This window comes from Notechis scutatus, chromosome Z, assembly GCF_049901735.1.
Source record: "Notechis scutatus isolate UNSWTSFEM ecotype Mainland chromosome Z, rNotScu1.2, whole genome shotgun sequence".
Classification (NCBI taxonomy): Eukaryota; Metazoa; Chordata; class Lepidosauria; order Squamata; family Elapidae; genus Notechis; species Notechis scutatus.
This window is the reverse complement of record NC_142025.1, coordinates 137,108,543-137,127,196: the sequence shown is the minus strand read 5'-3', so window position 1 is coordinate 137,127,196 and position 18,654 is coordinate 137,108,543. Positions and strand designations below refer to the sequence as shown.

The 18,654-nt window shown below is 39.5% G+C and overlaps 1 protein-coding gene across 6 annotated transcripts in view; it reads right to left on the bottom strand.

Annotated features, from left to right (window-relative positions):
* The window catches only part of SYT5 (synaptotagmin 5), a 39,334-nt gene that overhangs the window by 8,466 nt on the left and 12,214 nt on the right, over positions 1-18,654 (bottom strand). For 3 of the 6 annotated variants that reach the window (XM_087947913.1, XM_087947915.1, XM_087947911.1), the window contains exons 2-3: positions 3,039-3,197; positions 1,484-1,665 (exon numbers count right to left, since the gene is read on the bottom strand). In XM_087947913.1, the coding sequence (XP_087804039.1) occupies positions 1,484-1,665; positions 3,039-3,197 (341 nt within the window). Of the gene's footprint in view, positions 1-1,483; positions 1,666-3,038; positions 3,198-3,973; positions 4,020-5,497; positions 5,573-18,654 lie in introns of those variants that run through there. The other 3 variants (XM_087947914.1, XM_087947912.1, XM_087947916.1) reach the window with 3 other exon arrangements.

Genomic DNA, 18,654 nt, shown 5'->3' with positions numbered 1-18,654 from the left:
ACAATTCTGATGGTTATAACCCTTGAAAGGCATCAAGGATGGGGAAAAGCTGGTTTCGTTTGATCAGATATTATATGGGCACTAATACAAGCATTCGGTCAGTGCTAGGTTGTACAGGCTCCTACATCCTCATAAACTACTCTTTCTGAATTTTCCCTTTCATCATACATAAATCTATCAGACAATGATGATATTAACAAATGGAGGTTATTCAGATGCCAAACCCTTCAATATTTTAATGTCTGTTCTCCTGCATGGATGGCAAGTTTCCTCTATTCTGGTGAAAAAAAGAGACTACTTAGTATGAGAGTCTTGTAAGCAATGAGAAAATATACAATAGCAATGGGAAAAAAGACATCACACATGGAGGAGGCAACCTAATATTCCAACTAACACTGATCAGATGAATCAGTGTAATTATTGAATGAATCAGAACAAATAAAAAATGGAGGAAGAAATACTTTGTCACTGGTAGCAATGCAAAAAAAAATAGTAGAGATGATGCTTGAATAAAACTGTTGATTCCCCGATCCCCTCAGAGTCAGCTTGCCTTAATATAAATAGAATTTTCAAGATATTGACATTCTAGTCTTTGACGCTATGGTTTTCTTCAATGGAAGAAGAAGCTTTTTTGTAATGTCTAGCATTCACACATCTTACAATCACCAGTTAGCTGCTGTCTGGGCAAAAGAATCCTCAAAATTGAGCTGTATTTCCTATTCTCTTTATGAATGTCTCTCAACCTCAGTGACTTAAGATTTGTGGAGAATTCTGGGAGATGAAGTCCATTCATCTCAAAGCTGCTAAGGTTGAGAAACACTTTTGTAATATCAGGCCTGTATTTTTCCCCTTGTAAATATAGAAGCCCAGGAATTAATGGTGTGAGACTGAGAAAATATTATGCAACAGACTTAAACAGCTCCTCCTTTTTGGTGGTTTGACCACTGCAAAAACTTCTACAATTCATGTTCATCTTTTGCTTTGACAAATGGATCTGCATTCAGAAAAATCCATGAGTCAGGTGATTCTATCTGTTAATGGTAGCCTCCTCTACAATGTTGGATTTGAGATGGGGGAAAGGTCAGACTTCCAAGAAAAATGATGAGGATTCTTCCACCTTCCATCTGCCTAGTTTTTATTTCTAATAAGGTCCAGTTCCCTTCCTTCACAATTCTGAATTCAGTCCTCAAAAATGTGCTATACTTAACTCTGGGTGATATTTGGGAAACAGCAGACATTTTCTCAAGTCTCTGCATTTGACCCACTACCCTCTTCTCAGGGTATTGATTTTATAGCATAGTTTGAAGTCTGCATGGTGGGGACAGGTTCATTCAAAGGACAAACTCTGGCCTTTTATGAAGATCAGCCCCAAACACACAACCTCTAATCATTCATAAATGGTTGTGAAGTCAGGGAGGTTCCCTTATGCAAGATACGTAAATCCTCAGGTTGGGGAGCTGTAGGGGAAAAACTCACTGCTCACCTTATCAATGTAGCTTTTGCCCAACTCCTTCACTTCCTTCATGTTGATCTGTGCCTTGACTTTGTCTTTACCTTTCTTCCCTTTCTTCTTCTTGCCACAGCATTTTTTAAAAACACAGAAGCAGCAGCAGAGAAGCAAGAGGCCAGCAACAATGAGAATGGTGGCCAAAGCCCATGGAGGTACTAGAATGGACGGAAAAGGAGACCAGTGAAAGGAAATGCCACTGATTCTGGAGCAAAGAGGTTGCTTCGTGTTATATTATTTCCTACGTAAATTTGATTTTTCCTAATTATCACTAGGAATATCTAATGGGTCTTGGGTGATCTCAGACTGATCTTAATAGGGTCAGATCTGACTAATATATGATTGAGTATTGAAGTCAACACAAGAACTGGCAGCTGTGACTTCACAAAGTTGTATATATAATAACGATAATCTATTTTATCTGTCAGCCTAAACATCTAGCTGATTGTTTGTGGAATCCCACATTTTATGCAGCAAAATCTTCTTGTTGATTGAGAAATCAAATGAATCTATAGCAAATATTGGCTATATGCTGCAGTAGAAGTATGGAAGGAAGATGAAGGTAGTCCTGCTTGACAGGGAAATGGAGTGTACCATTGCAAGTTATATTTAAATAGTAAAAAGTTACAGCAAGTAAATGAAGTGTTGCATCTTGATGACGATGTACTAATCATAGGAAGATGGGTGAGAAATGTCAGGATGTTAGGATGTGAAAATGCTGGCTAAAAGTTAATGGATAGTAGTTGGTCTCCCACAAAGAATGGATTTTTGACAAAATAAGTTCTGCCTTCTTTGTTATAAGAAAAAGAGAGGGGTACATAAGAAGAAACATAATAGTGTGTTATCTACAATGGAAATAGAGTATTAAAGAAGTGTCACATAAGGGCCTGAACAAGGCATGCAAGACATTCGTCTTATTGGCCTTTAACATTTAATTGGTCATAGCTTGTGCATTTTCTAGCCCTGCTTCATGTAAAATGTGCAGTGTTTGAATTGTAAGCCACCCAGAATCATTGACTCAGCTGGTTAGAGAAAGAAATAAAAGAAAGAGAGAGAGAGAGAGAGAGAGAGAGAGAGAGAGAGAGAGAGAGAGAGAGAGAGAGAGAGAGAGAGAATGAATAAAGGAAAAGGAAAAAAGAGAAAGGAAAAAGAAAGAAAGAAAGAAAGAAAGAAAGAAAGAAAGAAAGAAAGAAAGAGAGAGAGAGAGAGAGAGAGAGAGAGAAGGAAAGAAAGACAGACAGACAGAAAGAAAGAAAGATAGAAAGAAAGAAGGAAAGAAAGAAAGAAAGAAAGAAAGAGAAAACTGATTTGCAACAACTGCACAGCCTGTAGCTTTGGTAGCCCAGGAAAGAAGTTTTAGGGAATTATAAAAGATAGCCTTATAAATAATCAGTATTAAAAATAAGGCTATGTATAATAAAGTATTGAGAAATCCAGGCCACTTGATTCAAATAAATCAGCTTTGGTAGTGTCAAGTGGATTCACCATCCAGTTTGAAATGTGATATTGGAAACAGCCTAATTCCACCTACTTGGCAGTTTCCCCAATTTGTTCATGAATTTATCTTTCATGTCTGAAAAAACGTTCTCCTTGGAGGGCATCTCAGTGGCATTGATGGAGGGCTCCATCTGGGATTCTGTCACTTCCGAATCTATCCTGGCTGACCTCCGTGCTGCATTCATTGTGGAATCTGGAAAGTGAGAATGAAAAGGCCCATAACTTATGTACTCCCTTGACAATTGCTACAGGTTTAATCTTAATCTTTGATTTTTTTTCTTCTTTTAAAATTAAAGAGGGAAGTGTCTTTACAAGAGTATCTTCTCCCTGTTCCTCATAATCCTTTTTTCTTGAAATGACATTTTTAATTTCCCCCTGTTTCTATAGAAGGAGGAAACAAACAACAAGAGGAGGTAGTGTTTATTAGGATCATTTTATATGACTAAGATGTCTGGAGGTTGTTCTGTTTCTTATTTTCTTCTCATTGTTTCCTGTCAATGGCCCAGTAAACCAGGGTATGTTTGAAGTCCCAAACACTGAAATGTTTCCTGGCATTATATTTAAATTGGCTGCTTTATTTCTTGTAAAAAAATTTAAAAAAATAAATCCTGATGGTTTTTAAAGTACTGAAAAAGACATTAGATATAGGCAGTCCTCGACCTACAACAGTTTGTTTAGTGATAATTCAAAGTTATAGCGGCACTGAAAAAAATGACATGATCATTTTTCACACTTATGTTGTTGTGGCATCCTCATGGTTACATGATCAAACTTAAGATGCTTGGCAACTGACTCATATTTATGACGGCTGTAGAGTCCCTGGGTCCCGTGATCACCTTTTTGACTTTCTGATGAACAAAATCATTGGAGAAACCAGATTCGCTTAACAACTGTATTATTTACTTAACAATTGCAGTGATTCACTTAACAACCGTGGCAAGAAAAGTTGTAAAATGAGGCAAAACTCACTTAACAAATGTCTCATTTAGCAACAGAAATTTTGTGCTTAATTGTGGTCTTAAGTTGAGGACCACCTGTAATGGAAAGAACAAAGAGTAGATTTGCTGCTGTTTTGGGATGCAACAATACTGAAGAACTGCAATAACTTTGTAATATCTCTCTATGTGGCTTGGTCCTAATACCATATTTGAAACAATTATAATAGAACATAGGAACAAAGCAACAGAGGAAAGAAGATTGAGTTCTACCTTGCATTTTTTTTCAAACTTGCATTTTGATAATAACACCCAAAACCTTTTATCACTCCTAGTTCTGGTACCAAGAAGTATTCTGCTATTGGGGTGCAGGATTAAATAATAGTAATAGTCTCATGAACCATGAAAGTCTTGGGCTTAATACATCTTCAATTCTTATGGTCCTCCCTCTCCTTTTTCAATGAAGAGGTTTATATAACTTTCAACATTCTCCTAAAAATTCAAGAGATCCTTTAGAGCAGGGGTAGTCAACCTTTGTATACCTACCGCCCACTTTTGTATCTCTGTTAGTAGTAAAATTTTCTAACTGCCCACCGGTTCCACAGTAATGGTGATTTATAAAGTAGGGAACAAAACCCCTACCACCCACCATGAAAGCTGGAACGCCCACTAGTGGGCGGTAGGGACCAGGTTGACAACCACTGCTTTAGATGAAGTTAGATTTGTCCATTATTTGCTCTAAGCCATTATGGCAACACATCTAAAGCTACAACTTCAAATTATTATTGTGCACAACACAAGAGATATTCTCCAACACAAGGGGGCTTTCAAATAGTGGATTGAAATTCCCATCATCCTTAATGATGGTTGCAGATATGGGTTTTACCAACACATCTGAAAGACACCAAGTTGGGGATGTTTATCACAGTAAATTTTATTTTCACCCACTTCTTTTTAGTTCATTTCCAATGTTTCTTCATTTTGGCTTCATTTTCCATTCATTATTGCTACAATTCATTCCTCTCTCTCTCCTCCTATTTCAATTGAGTTCTAAATCAGCCCCTGCTGCCTATATCTAAGTAACATACATTTGCTCCTCCCATTCTTGACCAGGAAAATAGACCTACTAAGTTTCAGGGAGCTTAAGAACTGTTCATTTTAGAGCCAATTTTAAAAAGGAGACAACCTTGAATTCAACTTAGTAGAGTTTTCTAACTTATCAGCTGGCCCTGGTTTTTTCTCATCTTCTCACAATGACCTTTCCACGAACTGTACACTTTGCTTCATGTTGTTCATTTAGTCCAAACAGTGTCTCTTACGTAAAACAAATTAAAATAAACAGGAAGGAATGGCACGAGAGGCGAGAGTTATTAGCACAAATGAGACGCCTGGCTGTTCCCATTCAGCTTTGCTCTTCCAATCACTTTAATTATAAAAATGAACAGAGCTTCTTTTCTTTTCTTTTTTTCCCTTCCTTCCTTGCTTTCTTTTTACTCTACCTCAGTCAGCCCAAAAGACCACACTGAATTCAACCCTCTCTGCTTGTTTGCCAGCTCACCTGTCAACCTACTCAACCAGTCTGCTCCTTGACCTCATCTGTCCAAAGATATCTTTCCTGGAATACAATTTCGACCTAGATCCCAGTTGCACCAGGCATGTAGAAAACCAAATGACAGAATAAATTATCCATGACGAACTTTCCACAAGTTACGCTTTTTATTGACCTTTAAAACACTTAAACAGTCCCCATTTGTTTTTTGAAGCATTACAATCTGTGGTACAGATTTACTTCCTCATCTCTTCTTTGTGAGAACGTAACTGCATTGCCTTGAGCATTAATGTCTGTCAAGATTGGCACTTTTTAAATCAATGGTCTGGCGCCAATGCATCCATTCATTTGCTAAATGGAAGCCCTTCGAGCTTCTGATTACATTCCTGTCAAGCACAGATGTGTGTTTCCCCTGTGGTTTGTCTGTACAATATACACATCCAATTTCAATAATTCCCTTCTCTTCCACTGATTTATTCCAATTGTCTTACAAGCTTCCAAGTCTTCCAAATACCATATTCAGTCCTTGTATTGCCCATTTTGATTTAGTCTTGTTGCAGCTGTTATATTGCAACAGAGTGCCCAAGATTATCAAAGCCACCCTTGTCATGAAGACCACGTCTAACCCAACTGCTCACAGATCCTTCATCTTTCTAAAAGATGCCAGGAGAAAGAAAAGGTTTAAGAGGGGACACTCTGCTACTAGAGCTTTTTAGCAGTTTTCCTCAAACAACATTGGAAGCTAAGGTTCACCGGAGAGAGTGGAATTGTGTTTTTTTTCTGAGAAGCAACAGAGTATGTTTCTGTGATGGAAGGCAGATGCCTTCATGAACATTCAGACTTCCAGAAACATGCCTGCAGCTATTTAGCAATTTGGAGGCCAGAGATCCCATAAAGAACAGAAGGGCCAAAGGCAACAGAAGAAACAACTGGCAAGTCTAATGTCTCTATATAGTTAGTTAAGCCAAAATTCTGATGGATGAGTGGAGAGCAAGCATTGTCTAGCTAATGTGAAGTTAAGAAAAATTTTCCATGCAGGGCAGGAGGGAATAATTAAATTAAACAAGCATCTTGTTAATGGAGGAGAAAAACTAAAAAGAACATACAAATAAGCAGTAAAAGAAACACACACACACACACACACACACACACACACAAAAGTAGAATCCCTAAAGCAAGCAAAGAACAATTTTGAAAAACAGAAAGATTTTGTAATATAAATTCACTGTAAATCAGGGGTGGGATGCAAATATTTTTACTACCAGTTCTGTGGACATGACTAGGTGGGTGTGACCATGTGACTGGATGGGTGTGGTGGCTTCTTTTTTTTGTAGCACTCCCTCATGCTCCATTTTTTGGCTTTCTGGGCCTTAGGGAAGTCTCTTGGGGGGCGTTTTTGCTCCCAGGAGGCTTCCCTGAGGCCAGGAGGCCAAAAATGGAACACGGGAGGGGCGTGTGGAGGTGTGTGTGCTGCACACACCCCTTGCTCCATTTTTTGGCCTCCTGGGCCTCAGGGGAATCTTCTGGGCAAAGTAGTAAGTCAGTACAGGGGATCCCAGCACAGCTGCTCATTGGAACAGCTGATCATTGGGAGGAAAAAAAATACCTTAAGGAGTGATTGGGCGGGGGAGAATGCAGTCAGCAATGTTGGGCATGTGTGCAATGTCGCGCATGTGCAGTAAGGACTGACTGGGTGGGGAGGGGAGGAGAGAGGAGGGGAGGGGCGCGCAGAGAGGGGCAGGGCCAGCCAGGGGCATGATTTGCCAGTTTTCCGAACTGCGCAGAATCGTAACAACTGGTTCTATAGAACTGGTCTGAACTGGTAGAATCCCACCCCTGCTGTAAATAATAACTCACAATCTGAACAATTAAAGATTTTAGCTGCTAAATTATTGCTGATACACATTGGATAAATGAGAAGGCCAAAGAATACCAAAAAATATCACAATGAAGCATTATGAAGATGATAAAAAGGCTTTTGATTGTGTTGATCATATCAGGCTGTGAATGTGTTTAGAAAAATAGAGATCCTGGAATATCTCCTCATACTCTCATCTTTCCTATTACCTACTCCTACTGGCATTTTATGACTATGACGTTGTTGGTTATATCTTATGATTTATGATTTATCACTTTGTTGCTTGTATGTACACTGAGACTGTATGCACCGGAGACAAATTCCTTGTGTGTCCAATCACATTCCATTCCTGTTCCTGTTCCTGTTTTCTATTCTGTTCTGTTCTGTTCTGAAATAGATTTGCTCCAGATTGGCAAATGCACAAGGCAAGACTATGTATTCTTCCTTATTTATTTAGTTTATATGCTGAAAATGTTTTAAAGGGAGTGGGATAGGAAGAAGATGAGTGTGGTTTTAAAACTGAAGGAAGAACTTTGTTATAGACAACATTTTTTAACAGCTATAAATGTAAAGATTCTGCAAGCTCTAGTAATAAAAGCCAAGGAGTACAAGTGAAAAATGGGGCTATAAAGAAATCCAGACTAACAACAGCAGGTATAACATCCAACCTGACAAGGAAGATATTGAAATGGTAAATAGCTTTTGATTTTTAGGTTCAGCTATCAAGTCAAGAAATATTCCCAGAGTAGCACTTGGTAGAGCAGCCATGAAGGCCATGGAAAAGATACACAGATGCTCCTAATTCAGGGGAGTCCAATCTTGCCAACTTTAAATCTTATGCCCATTGGCTACCAAAATTCCCCAGCCAGCATCTTTACATTTTTGGCTGTTAATGTCATCTATATAGCAAGGTTTTTGATGGTAACTGAAGTCCATAGGTCTTAAAGTTGCCAAGGATGAATGTAAAGTGTCTGCACCTACAAAGATCAGAATACTGCAAGCAACGGTGTTCACTGTGACATTCTGTGGAAACAAAAGTTGGATTTTGAGGAAGCAGGATTGAAAAAAATAAAGATGCTTTTGATGTTGGGAAAAGCTCCCGAGAATACCACGGATAGCAAAAACAAACTGCTTATAGAAATCAATCCAGAGATATAAGGCTCATGTTAAACCACTTTAGACACACTATGCAGGAACCCAGGTCTTTGGAGAAGGCTTTAATGCTGGGAATGGCAGAAGGAAAGAGAAGAAGAGAATGACCAACAGCCAGGCAGGTGGACCCAGTTAGAGTGACAATGGGTGCACCGTTGGAAGACCTGAAGGACCAGGTAGGGACAAACAAATCACCAAGGGAAAAATATATCTGGGTGGTTGCTAAGACTCAGAAATGACTCGAGGGAACATAATTTCTAAAAAGACTATTCATAAAATGATTGTTCCCCACTAGCCGATGCTTCTTGATTGCCTGGCTTATTGCCATTAATATATATATATATATATAATAATATACCATTATTCCATGATACATATTTTCTTTCTTCAAATCAGTGCTCCCCAAACTCTCTGGTATGGCGGACTGGTGGGGGAGGGGAAGGCAGGTAGGTGCATGAGCGTGTACACAAGCGTATGCAATTCCATTTGTGTAAGTGGTGGGTGTGCACACACTGCTTCCACAAATGGAACTTTGCATGTGAGCGTAAGTGGAGCTGCATGCATGCATGTGCTTCCCAGTTACTTGCACGACCCAGCTGGGGACCCCTGCTTTAGCTGATCTAATGTTATTTCAGAAAACTCCCCCCCCTCCACAATGTAATCCTTGCTGAATTGTGGTTGGGTGACTATTCTATGCATGAGTTCACATATCATACTATTGTCAACCGTGAAGCTGTCCTGACCGAAGCCATTTTATCCGCTTCAGTGTTGCCACACTGGAGCTGAGGGTCAGGGAGGGAGGATTTGAGATAGAGGGAGTTTTGTAGCCAAAACAAAATATTTTCTCTTGGGAACCAAGGAAGAAGGCGGAGTGATGCCACCTGGTTGTTGGACTGCACGGTGATTGGACCATGTGACTGTTTTGAGAAAATAGAAAATATTTTACTTTTAATGAGGTGAAAACTGACTCCAAAACTCCCACAGTTTTCACCTCATATGTGCCAATATGATATTTTCAATGAAAGTAATGTCTGAGGAACTCAACAGCCTCAGAGTCTTGCTTGCAATGGATTTATCACTTGGAACCCTGACAACTATGCTATAAAACATGCTTAACAGATCACAGTAGCTAAGTTCACAATACTTGCCAGGCTAAACCATAACTTAGTAATAACTTAGTGCAGTAGGTAAGTTCGGAAGGCAAGGACTTGCACATGGAGAAATGCATCTCCACCCCCACCCCCAAATGAACCATAGCATAAGTGTGTATGAGTGTGCACACATGTGGAAGTGGAGCTGTATTGTTTGAATTAGCATACCGTATTTCCTAAGAATAATAAGTCACAGCTTGAATCTGTTATTGGGTTTTGGCTTAGCCTGATGTATAAATCACAGGTGTATTCTTTCTTTAACATTTCTGCTGTTGTTCCTAATTTGGTTTTATGGGCTATACGGCATATCTGCAGAGTTTCAAAGCCCCAATGGCTAAAAAGGAAGGAGAACCCATCAGGCACTGACCAAACAAACCATTATTGGTTTGCCTAACTGCAAATCTGTGGCAGAACTCACAGAACATGCTAAGGCAGAAGACAGTTTGTTTCCTTGTTTCTGCTTTAGTGTTTTATGTGAATGTTGACATTGTAGTTTATAAATCATGACTTAGAACCTATTATTACACATGCTTGACAGCCTTGGCTTCTTTAAGAAAACAGTGGCTAAGGCAGTGACTTAGCATGAGATGAGACAAGAAAGCAATATTTAAAAACTGAACATAAACAAGCTGAGTATAAGAGTAAAATCACTGGATAGGAATTGTGTGCAAACAGATTTTGGCTCAGTATTAAAAGAAATGCCTAAAGTGTTTTTTTTTTTTGGCATAAGAACAGATTGAGTTTCTTCCATTGGAGATAATTAAGCAGACACCAGATAGTTTTCTGTCAAGGATGCCATGATTTTTTTCTGAATTATAAATCCCTAACTGAGAAAAAGGCTAGACTCAATGACCTTCATGATCCCTGCCAAATTCGTCAGCCTATGGTTCTAGTTGTTCATTGTCATGCTAATTTGCTAAATATAAGATAAGAATGGAAAAAAAGGTTGTGTTCCATTATATAGGACTGTGATGGTGAACCTTAGGCATATGTGCCAGAAATGACACCCAAAGCCATCTCTCCGGGCATGCCAGCCATCTCCTGTTGCTCTTCTGGGTTCCAGCGTGCGAATGTGTGCTGGTCAGCTGGCCTTCACGTGCACATACACACCAGAAACCAGAAGACCAGGTGGCCAGTGTGCATGCGCACACCAGAAACCGGACCTCAGCTTCCTGGTGTGCACATGCACACCAGGGAACTGCTCTTCTGGTTTTTGGTGCTCCCATGCACGTGTGGTGGGGAGCTGCTCTTCCAGTTTCTGATGCTCCCACACGCAGACGTGCATGCTCCTGTTTCAGCACTCAGTGCCAGAAAGGTTCGCCAACACTGATACAGGATAAACATTTTGCATCTTTTTCATTTTAGTGAAAGATAAGTCAAAACCTCTGTTTTACTCTAAAGGAGCATCAGATGAAACAGCATCTGGTTAGGAGAACTAAGAGAAATCTGAGATTGGTGCCAGGAAAGTGGCAATACAATGATGAACATGCTTTATAAATATATTTGGAGGAATACTGTAATATATTAGTGAGGACCCTTGTACTGGACTTGGACTGCACTAAATAAAACTGAATTGAATAGCAAGGGCACACTATTATAGTAAGGACAGCTTTAGTTACAAAAATCAACAACATAGATAAGCAACTATAAAAAAACAGTTCCATTGGTTTTCTCCGATATTGCAGACTTCTCCCAGATTTGCCTGCAAAATTATCCCAGAGTGTGAGACTGAGGGTGAAGCTGAACTGGAAACCAAACAAAATGACTGCATAAAAATGAAGAAATAGTTAATGTTTGTTTGAACGGCGGCTGTTTTTTTTCCATGAGAGCCTGCGTGGTGAGCTACAATACCCCTAAGTGGTTTCTTGCTTTCTCTTGTGTGCAAGCATTCAAACACACCTCTTTCACATAGCTTCTCTCTATTATGGCAAGCCAACACGCAGCTCAGGAAAGCTGCCAGAATGGGGAGGGTGGGGAGGAGGAACATTGGAAGAAAGGAAGGTGCAACTGCCATGGCTCTCTGCTCTACAAAACATAGTGGCTGCTTGTTAATTGGATGTAACATCTCTCTGGATATTTAACAGAAGAGCAGCAACTTGAACAAACAAATAAATTAAATAAATAAACGAAGCCAACTTAAAGAAGGTGGGTGCTGCGGTCCCAGGTGATGAAGAAGCATCTTCAAATAATAGAAGGGGACAGTGCTCAGAATTTCAGGACCTTGGACAGAGGCACCACCGAAACCTGATTGGGATTAACTGGAGAACCAAATTCCTCTCCTCCTAAATTCTCTCTCCCTCCCTCCTTTTTAAACTAAATCCTACAAATCCACCACATCCATCATCTCCTCTGATTCAGTTTTCTTCCAAAGCATACTCTGAACACACCACTTCCACCATTAATTCAGTAGTAGCCCTTTGCTTCTGGTTTTGACAAATCGCTCAGAAAGATATCCTTTTTTTTGCCCCCTTCTCCGCCATCAATCCCCCCACCACCACCTCCAGAGACCTTTAGCGTGGGTATGATTTCCATCCTGAATAATTAACAAGAGACAACAGAGCTGGGTGCAAAGGACCAGAAAACTCAAGGGGACAGCTATTTCAGATGATCTATACCACATGCTTGTCTCCATTTCAACCAATCAAGCTGACAGATCTACTTTTTCTTCTTCTTGGATAGCCACATTCATCTTCTGTCAAATAGGTCAGGATGGACTCAGGACCTTATAATAAACACTACAAAGAAGAATCTCTTCTGTGCAAACCAACTTGACCTAATCATTGCTCTTTTTCAAGTAGTATCGTGTCAGCAATGTTTCAGCTTGAGGCATTCGGCTTCCTTTTTACTTCTCTCAGCACCTACCCCCATCCCCAAATTCTTCCTAGGGTCATGAGGATGAAGGCTATGATCTGTCTCTCAGCACCAATCACTTGACTTGCTCTGCTGTCTGCATTGATTGCAGATGTTGTTGATCCATTGATTGATTGATTTGTGTGTGCAATTGTATGTATATGTTACATCTGGTTTCATGTAAAAAAATCCCAAACAATTTAAAGCCAATAAATAGTAAATAATGAAACAGGACTTATTTTTTGAGAGCTCCATTGTTGACCCTTCGTCATTCTAAAGGTAGTCCTTCACTTTACTACAGTACATTTAACGATTGTTAAAGTTACAAAGGTACTAAAAATCTACAATGGTATCTCGGTACTTGACTGCTTTCAAACTCTTTGAATTTGATACTTGACGCATTTGGCATGAACATTTTGTCCCAGTACTCGTTGTTTGTTTGGTACTCAACATACAAGCTAGAGTTAGTCAGAGTCAGTTGCCTCTGCCTCATTACCCTTCCCAGCCAAAATAAAGGGTCATGTGTTGGTCACCTGGCTTATTTGGTATTCATTTTTAGGACTCGTACCTCCTGGAACCAATTAATGATAAGTTTCTAGGTACCACTATATTGAAAAAATGTATAATTAATGACACAAACAGAAGAAGCAACTAGTGGCAGACCTTCTTAGCAAGATAATGTTCATCAAATCATGAAGAGTCAGAAGTGACAATTATATATTTGTTATTTCATATTTGCAGGGCTCGCTGTATTATTGTAAAGCTAAGCTAAGCGACAAGAAGATATAATTATTGTGGTCAAGCTAAATCAAATGTGACTAGGTTTAAACTGCTGTTTGGGCTTGAATGAATACAGGAAGCCTTCCACTTACAAGCATTTGTTTAGTCACTGTTTAAAGTTACAACCTCAATAAAAATAGTGACTTATGACCAGTTCCCCTCATACTTATAACCATTGCAACCATCTGTACAGTCATGGAATCAACATTCAGTGCTTGGCAAACTCCATGTATTTATGACAGTTTCACCATCCCAGGGTCATGTGATCAACATTTCTGATCTTCCCACAAGCTTGTTTCTAACAAGCAAAGTCAAGTGGGGAAGGCTGAATTTGCTTAACTACCACATGGTTCACTTAACAACTGCAATGATTTGCTTAACAACCATGGCAAAGAAGTTTACAAAATCGGCCATGACATACTTAACAACCTCCTTGCTTAGCAACAGAAATTCTGGACCCACTTGGGGTTATAAGTCAATATGTAATGAGGTGAAATAAAATTTAGTATAGCGTGTCAAGTAAACATATAAATAGTAGTAGTTTCTCATACTTTTTCCTATGAAGAACTATTGGGTCAGAAGAGAAATCGGGTTCCTGGAGACCTTGTGGGAAGAAAAAGAGCTTAGATGAGGCTCTATAGGATTGAGTTTAACCAGAAATAAACATCTTTTGTTTTAACCAGAAATAAACATCTTTTGAAGGTGCTGCTCGACAGGAATCTTTAACTGGTTGATTTTTCTTCTTCTTTAATTATAACCTTCCAACTCTTTCCATTTTTGGTAATTTTGAAGTAGGGGGAGAAAGCAACTTTGTCTAGAAATTTGAACCAGAACAACTTTTAAAAATCAAACTGTACTTGTTAGGTCCACCTAATTGATGCATGCTGTTTTGTGAGTGCCACTATTAATAAGACAATTATCATCCTTTATTCTTTCCAAATTTTATTTCCCTTTGAGCTCACTGTTAATCGTTGTCTTCCCACTCAATGGTGAATGGATGGATACACATACATTCCATCTAAGAAGTAGACTAAAGTCTGTGAAGACTTATGTATTGTAAATATATTCATCCCCAAAGGTTTTCTTGTTGCTTGTGACAAACTAGCCCACCCATCATTCTGCAATCTGAAAGTTTATATAAATATCCTTGTTCATGTCTCAGCAGGACAAGACATCTGATGGCACTTGCTACACAAGGTTTGGAAGTATGCAGGATTAAATCTGGGTCTTACATGGATGGGAGATTACCAGATCTGTAGGCAGAATGGCAAGTCAGAAAACCATCTCCGAAAAAGGCAGTGTGACTTCATACTGTTGCATGCCTCTGAAGTCACCAGGAATAGAAGAAGGCTTTAAGCAAGTATTCAATATTTTCACCTTATTAGAACTGCAGCCCCTAGGCTTTATTTCTTTTGTGAAAGATGAAGTGGCCCCCAAATAGATGCAAATCTTAGTAAATATTGCCACACGCTTTGGGAAGAAAACCCCTGAGTTTGGTTCAGCAGGAGTTGGTACATTCTAACAACTCTCTGACTGATTTTCTCTGACTGATGAAGCTGCTTGGATGAGCAGTGAAACAAACCAACAACAAAAATTAGTTTGAGTGCAATGACTCAACCTTCAGAAAATTCTGCCTGGATGACTGAGAATCTTCATCGACATAACAACTCTCTTCTTAACGTCTGTGGAGATTTTCAGTTATCCAAGTCATGGTTGTCGCAAAGATGCTTTTTTCAAGAGGCAACTGGACCTTCTTGTTTTTTCGTTGAAGATGTTTGACTTCTCATCCAAGAAGCTTTTTCAGCTCTGACCGGATGGTGGGGAATGGAAGGATTTATAATAAGCATTTGCAAATCCTTCCATTTCCCACCATTCAGTCAGAGCTGAAAAAGCTTCTTGGATGAGAAGTCAAACAACTTCAAAGAAAAAACCCAAGAAGGTCCAGTTGCCTCTTGAAAAAAAAAATCTTTGGGACTTCTCTTCTTAGGAATTAATTAGTGCCCATACTTCTTCTACCTGGACATCATCCCGAGAATTGTGTTTGCACTTTGGTTTGGTTCATTAAATGGCTTTCGAAGCTTATAACATAAAACTGATGGTTGCTCATTGCAATGCTGAGGCCGCATCGTGGTGTGTGATTGTATTGTTTCAGATGGAAAGAAGAAGAAAAAAATCTTAAAGTTTTCCATGAAAGCAGGGAGAAAAGTTTCCGTTCAGCCTGCTCATTGATGTCCTCATATTCTATTCAAATAATTGTTTTAATTGATCCAGAAGAATGCTTGCAAGTTACATTCCAGAAGTACAGCCTGAACTAGCACATGAAGACTATGCTTAGAATGTCTATTTTATTAATTGATGGTACATTTGCTATATCAATAATGCAATATAATTGAATAAAAGTAAAGGGAGAAATAATGAGAAACTTGAAAGGATATGTATGTGTTTATAAGGAGATGTGTCAATGGTGTATAAAATGTTTTATTTGTTTTGTTAAAATTTACAAATAACTTTCAGAAAAGAGGTTTTATGTTCTTATGTTTTATGTTTTATATGTCTTTAAAAACTAATAAAATTTGTTTAAAAATAATAATAATAATGCAGTTGTAGATTTGGAGGGTTATTAAGGACATTTGAATCCAATAGGATCTGAAAAATCCAATAGGAGCTGAAAAGACCTATATTAGGCCACTTGAGTACAACCCTTTGTTAGATTCATTTCTTGCTGGGTCCAACTTTCCTTTTGCTAACACCAGTTTAAAGAGCCAAATCTGCTCCGATTTACAACAGTTCATTTAGTGACCGTGCGAAATTACCACAACCTGGAAAAAAGTGACATGACCATTTTCTCTACTTACAACCATTGCCGCATCCCCATAGTCATATGATCAAAATTCAAACACTTGGCAACTGACTCATATTTGTGATGGTTGCAATGTCCTGGGATCATGTGATCACTCTTTGCAACCTTCTGACAAGCAAAGTCAATGGGGAAGCCAGATTCACTTAACAATCCTGTTAACTGGCTTAACGACTACAATGGTTCATTTAACAGCTGTGGCATGTAAGGTTGCAAAACGGGGTAAAACTTCCTAAACAAAATTTTCACTCAGCAACTGAAGTTTTGGGCTCAATTGTGGTTGTAAGTCAAGTACTACCTGTACTGAACTGAGATTTTAAAACCATTACAGTTTGTCCTAGACTTACAACCGTTCCTTTAGCAATGGTTCAAAGTTACCACAACAATGAAAAAAGGGACTTACAACTGGTTCTTGCACTGAAGAACGACCACTGTGTTTCATGATCAAAATCTGGGTGTTTGGCAACCAGAATATGCTTACAATGGTTGCAATGTCCTGGTTCAGGTGATTGCAACCTTCCGATTCCCCCACAAGCAAAGTCAGTGGGGCAAGCCAGATTTGCTTAACAATTGCACGATTCACTTAACAACTTCAGCGATTTGTTTAACAACCATGGGGGAAAAAAGGTTGTAAAATCAGGTGTGACTCACTTAGCAACCACTTTGCTTAACAATGGAAATTCAACTCCCAGTTGTGGTTATAAATTGGGGACCAACTGTATAAAGATTTCCAGGTCCTCTGAGATTAGTGCTGTGTCCTGAAATCACCCTTTTCCCCTGGACACATTCCCCAGTCCCCTTTGGCTCCCTAGATGAATGCACAGTGACACCATCCTTTTTCTGAAGAATTTTCAGAGATGTCTTTTCAACCTTGGGGCCTGTTTCTGTCAACTTAACCTCTGTGCCTCCCTTCCCATTTGCTCAGCTGTTATTTAAGCATTACCATTTTAGAGACAAGCAGAAGGATACAAAACATCCCTTGGCTGGAGATGGAAGTGAAAAGCCAAGCATTGACTGTAGCCTCCGTTCATTTGGGAAGGACAGACAAACAGAACAGAACAGAATAACATAATTGGAAGGGACCTTGGAGGTCTGCTAGTCCAACCTCCTGTTCAGGCAGGAAACTCTATACCATTTCAGACACATGGTTGTCCAATGTCTTCTTAAAAACCTTCGGTGTTGGAGCGTCCACAACTTCTGGAGGCAAGTCGTTCCACTGATTAATTGTTCTAACTGTCAGGAAATTACTCCTTAGTACTAGGTTGCTTCTCCTTACTTAGTTTCCATCCATTGCTTCTTGTCCTGCCTTGTTTCTGCTTTCCTATTGGAAAATAGGTTGACCCCCTCTTCTTTGTGGCAACCCCTTGGATATTAGAACACTCATATCATGACACTCCCGCCTAGTCCTTCTTTTCATTAAACTAGACATACCCAATTCCAGCAACAGCTCTTCATAGCTCCAGTCCAGGGGTGGGATTCAAATTTTTTAACAACCGGTTCTGTGGGTGTGGCTTAGTTGGTGGGCATGGCTTGGTGGTCATGTGACCGGGTGGACGTGGCTTGGTGGTCATGTTATTGGCCAACTCAATATCACTCACATCGAGGCACGCATCTCCTCGCCTGGCCTCTCATGACTGTGGGGATGCTGCAACAGTCATAAGTGTGAAAAACGGTCATAAGTCACTTTTCTCAGTGCCATTGGAACTTTGAATGGTCACTCCACACAAGCAAAGTTCCAGAAAAGGAGGGGAAAAAAACTCCAGAGAAGTTCCAGAGACAGGAAGTCTAGAGTTGCCAAGAATGTAATAAGGATTAATGGAGAGGCAGTTTCTGTAAGCAACACCAGAATGCTTCCTTCCTGCCTTCCTTACAGGATTAGGCCAGTAATTTCTTCTAACAACCAGTTCTCCGAACTGCTTAGAATGTTAACAACCGGTTCTAGCAAATAGGTGCGAACTGGTAGAAACCCACCCCTGCTCCAGTCCCCTAATCATCTTTGTCGCACTTCTTTGCACTCTTTCTAGAGTCTCAACATCTTTACAACAATCTCGACATCTGAGATTCACAAGCTTTCTTCTGGATTAACTGAGAGATCTTCTCCCATTAGAACGGATATTAAGGAAGGTGGGAACTAATTCAGTAGCCCAATTTCCCCTGTCTTTTCTTTGTAGGACGTTTATGTCCCTTCAAACCTGAAATTTACTCATCCACTTCAAAGCTATCCAGATCCTTCCTGAGGATTGAACTAAGGAGGGAAGGTGGTGTGATTTTAAACAATCCAACACAAACAAATTGTGAACAAAGAAAGAATGGGCTAGCCATGTGCCTAGCAAAATCCAAGCTTATTGTGTTTCTCCCTCCTCCTTAGAAAGATAAATGTCTTTAGATTAGCTGCTCTAATTATTTTTGGGCTGGCCAGCTCAGGCACTCTTGCTTTCAATATAGATGGCAGGAATGAATTTCATTAAACATAGAATAATAGAGTTGGAAGGGACCTTGGAGGTTTTCTAGTTCAACT